This window comes from Monodelphis domestica, chromosome 6 (genome assembly GCF_027887165.1).
Source record: "Monodelphis domestica isolate mMonDom1 chromosome 6, mMonDom1.pri, whole genome shotgun sequence".
In the NCBI taxonomy this organism is placed as follows: Eukaryota; Metazoa; Chordata; class Mammalia; order Didelphimorphia; family Didelphidae; genus Monodelphis; species Monodelphis domestica.
The window spans coordinates 25,926,416-25,930,480 of NC_077232.1; the positions used below are offsets into that span (position 1 = coordinate 25,926,416).

The 4,065-nt window shown below is 32.3% G+C and overlaps 1 protein-coding gene across 1 annotated transcript; it reads right to left on the reverse strand.

The window, feature by feature from the left end:
- Positions 1–2,410: 2,410 nt before the first annotated feature.
- monDomV1R1279 (vomeronasal 1 receptor monDomV1R1279) lies at positions 2,411–3,352 on the reverse strand. The gene has a single exon (NM_001167523.1). The coding sequence runs from the start codon at positions 3,350–3,352 to the stop codon at positions 2,411–2,413; it is 942 nt and encodes a 313-aa protein (NP_001160995.1).
- Between the last annotated feature and the right edge of the window lie 713 nt (positions 3,353–4,065).

The following is a 4,065-nucleotide window of genomic DNA, read 5'->3' on the forward strand; positions in this document are numbered from 1 at the left end:
ACAAAAATGAACTTTGGGTGTAGTTTGATTGAACATTTATTTGTATGTATACTTTCATGCCAAAGGGGACTGCCCCCTAACTGGCTTTTTGTCAATGTGTTCATCAGTTATTGGTTTTATTCTTCTTTTTTTCTCTTATCCTCAAATTATTTTAATCTTTAAATTGATTATGTTTTCATGATCCTTTGGAAAAAAAATTAATTTTTTTCAAACGATCAAATGGGAAAATTTAAAAAATAGACTCGAATACAGGGCTACAATCCCCATAAGTCCTTGCTCCACTTCCCCAAAATGCTTTGTAATCTCACAGAATTCTGAGGTGGACAAGATCCAGAAGGTATTTAAGCTGATTTGCAAGGACTTTTGAGTCTCTTTTTGGACTTCCGTTTTGGAGCAGACATGGCTCTTTCCATAATGTAGGTGAGGTCTTGTCCAAACCTCTGGCCTAGGCAAGTTTTCCTTATCTTGTATTTTCTTTAATCCTTAATCCTTAATAAAACTCTAAAAAATATAATACTCCTTGCAGAGAGAAACTAATTTCTACCTGCCTCAGTCTCCCCTAAATTTTAACTGTTACAATGTCAGGATGCCTGATCCTTAGTTCACAACTGGGTACTGCTTGTCAGCCTCCACTCTTATCTTATGCATCATCATCATCCCAGGCATATTCATTTCCCCCCTTTCTATCAACTGATTAAATCATTTTCAAATGATTTCATCTACCCAAGAGAAGTATTTCCTGATTATTTCAATGAATCCACATCTCTCTATTTTTGTCTCTGACCTGGACAATTTTTCTACTGGTATAGAAGATGCTTAATTCTTTGGGGAACAAAAGAAGGTTTCTCTGTGCTCAGGGTCCTCTGTTCATATCAGGAGTCTAGATTTGTTATGGTACCCCCCAAACACACACACACACACACACACACACACACACACACACACACACTCACACTAAACCTAACTTTCTTTACAGGTTGAATATTTTTTTTATCATTTGTGTGCCTGTGGTTAGAAAAAATAAGCAACACGACCATTTGTCATTTGTGGAATGGCTTGATTTGATTTTTTTTTAAATTTGACTTAGTCCTTATATATTTGGGAAAACAAACCTTTGTTAGATAATTTTTTTAAATGTTTTCACAGTTTGATGCTTTACTTCTAATTTTGGTGGCATTGATTTTTTTGTATAAAACCTTTTTAATTTGAAATAATTAAAGTCATTCATTTTACATTTTGCAATGTTCTCTATCTCTTATTTGGTCTTAAATTCCTTCATTTTCCACAGGTCTGACAGGTATACTATTCTATATTCACCTAATTTAGTTTTGATTTCACTCCTTATATTTAAGTCATCTACCTATTTTCAATTTATCTTTGTATAGGGTGTGAGATGTTAATCTAAACCTAATCTCTCCAATATTGTTTTCCAATTTTCATAGCAGTTTTTGTCAAATAATGGGTTCTTGTCCCAAAAGTGGAAACTTTATGTTTGTCAAATACTAGCTTGCTGAGGTCATTAATCCCTAGTCTATTCCATCGATCCACTCCTTTGTCTCTTAGCTAGCATCATATTGTTTTGATGACCACTGCTTTATACCATAGTTTAACATTTGGTACTGCTATGCCCTCATCCTTCATATATATATTTTTTTTCATTTCCCATGATATTTTTGATAGATCTTCCAGATGAAGTTTGTTGTAATTTTTTTCAAATCTTTAAAAACATTTTTGGTAATTTGATAGGTATGACAATAAGTAAATAGAATAATTTGGGTAGAATTGTAATTTTTATGATGTTAGCTAATGCTAACCAAGAGCAGTTAATGTTTTTCCATTTATTAAGATGTAGTTTTAATTGTGTGAAAATGGTTTTGTTATTGTGTTCATATAATTCCTTTGATTGTCTTTGTGGATAAATTAAAGGGTTGAAATCTTGAAAGAATGAATTAAGGTTTTCAAAGTAATGGCTTAATTATTCTCATGTTTATTTATTTGTGTTTGTGTGAGAGAGTTATGTTTAAAATGTTATTTTGAAATCTAAACTGAAATTATACTATCTCTCTCTAAAATTTAAAAGTAATTTTTCTTTCCTTCTCATTTTTCATACAATAAAAGTTGGTCAATTTCTGGACCTAATGAACTCATTTTCTCTGGGAAAGGAGACCTATATGTATATTGTTCTGCTGAGAATATATTAAAATATGTCATTTCTAGTATCTGTCTCATTCAGTTGAGACTCACTCACTGATATCAGATACCCTGGAAAGTAATGAGCTGAAAATAAACTGATCCTTTTCTCCAATGTCTTTTTTATCAGAAAAGCAAGTTTGGACTAAGTCAGACACATGTTTTGTTTTGTTTTGTTTTTTCCCTTCAAAATTCTTTGACTCTATAATTTTACACATATTCATTCTGGGTTCTTAGATGAGTGTTTATAAGACTTTTTAGTCCATTTGAAAACATTACAATGACTGGCATTCTTTGAGTCACTAGTCATTAAAACAAAAGGACTCATTGTTGGATAAATTAAACTAAAAAATGAGGACAGATTTATCATCCATAGCTTTGTAACTTTGGAATTATCTATCACAATAATAATGGAACTGAGTGAAGAAAAACATACAAAGATGCTCATGAGACACAAGATGAATTTGGTGGCTCTGATCTCTGCTGAGGCACTAGGATTGAAACTGGTGTGATGAATGTGTTGAACTTGCCAGTGGTGTCTGTACAAAATAAGAACCATGTAGCCACTCGTAATGGACATGAGTCCCACAAACACTGCATCATAAAGGGTCTTCCAGATTATAATTTTTATGGTCGACAGAGCATAAATGTCAACAGAGCAATACCCTAGGTTCTGTGTCAGCTGACTGTTGTTGCTACTCCTAGGAGCACTTACATACAGAGGCACCACTAAATCTATCAACAGATTGAGTACCCATATGAAAACACAGGCTGGAACAATGCTCTTTAGCACTCTGGCTTTGAGTTTTGCCCATTTTGGACCACAAGAAGTGATGGTGATGGCCTGGAAGACACTCAGAAGGCAAGTAGTGCAAAGAGAAATTCCCCGTGATACTCTTTGAACATAAATTATGATTTTACATTCAATGTCAGTCATGAAAAGTTTCTGATTGCAAACCTGCATTGTCCATGGAATTCCCCTGAAAAGCATCATCAGAATGTTGGAAAAGACCAAATTAATGCAAATTTTATCAATGAATTTCATCCTCTGATTAATGATTAACTTAAAGCTATATAGATAAAGGAGAAAATAATTCCCAAAGAGTCCAATTATAGTCTGAAATTTGTACAAAATGCACATGATACTACCATAAGATTGCATTCCTTATGATTTTTTACAGAAAAAAATGGCAGTCAGATGCACAGGGACCTGCAAATGAAGAAAGAAAATTGTTATAATACTCAAATACAAATGAGATTCCACACACTCCTGGGCAGTAAGATGAGCTTTAGTAAACCTCAGAAAAGTATTTTAAAAATCTAGTAAGAGAGAAGAAAAATTTGGAAAAGACATATGATACAGGATATGAATCATAAAAAAATAACCAACAGCTTGGTAAAGGAGGCACAAAAATTGAATAAATTAATATCTTAAAAAACAGAATTAGCTAAATTGAAAGCACAATCAAAAATTCATGAAAGAAAAAAAACTTCTTGAAAAACAGAATTGGTACTTTGGGAAGAGTGGTACAAAAATTCACTGAGAAAAAGTGTTCTTTAAAAAATAGAAATTAGCCAAATAGAGAAGCAGTTACAAAAGCTCATTCAAGAAAATCAAGTCTTAATAATTAGTGTTTGGCAAGTGGAAGTTAATGATTTCATGAGATATCCAGACACTAAAAAAAATTAAAAATAGAAAAATAGTAGAAAATGAGAAATATCTTATTTTAAAAACTTACCTGGATATTAATTCAGGAGAGTTAATTTAAAAATTATTGGACTACTTGAAAACCATGATTGAAAAAAAGAGCTTAGTAATCTTCTTTTTTTAAAAATCAACAAGCAAAATTGCCCTAATATTCTAGACCCAGAGGA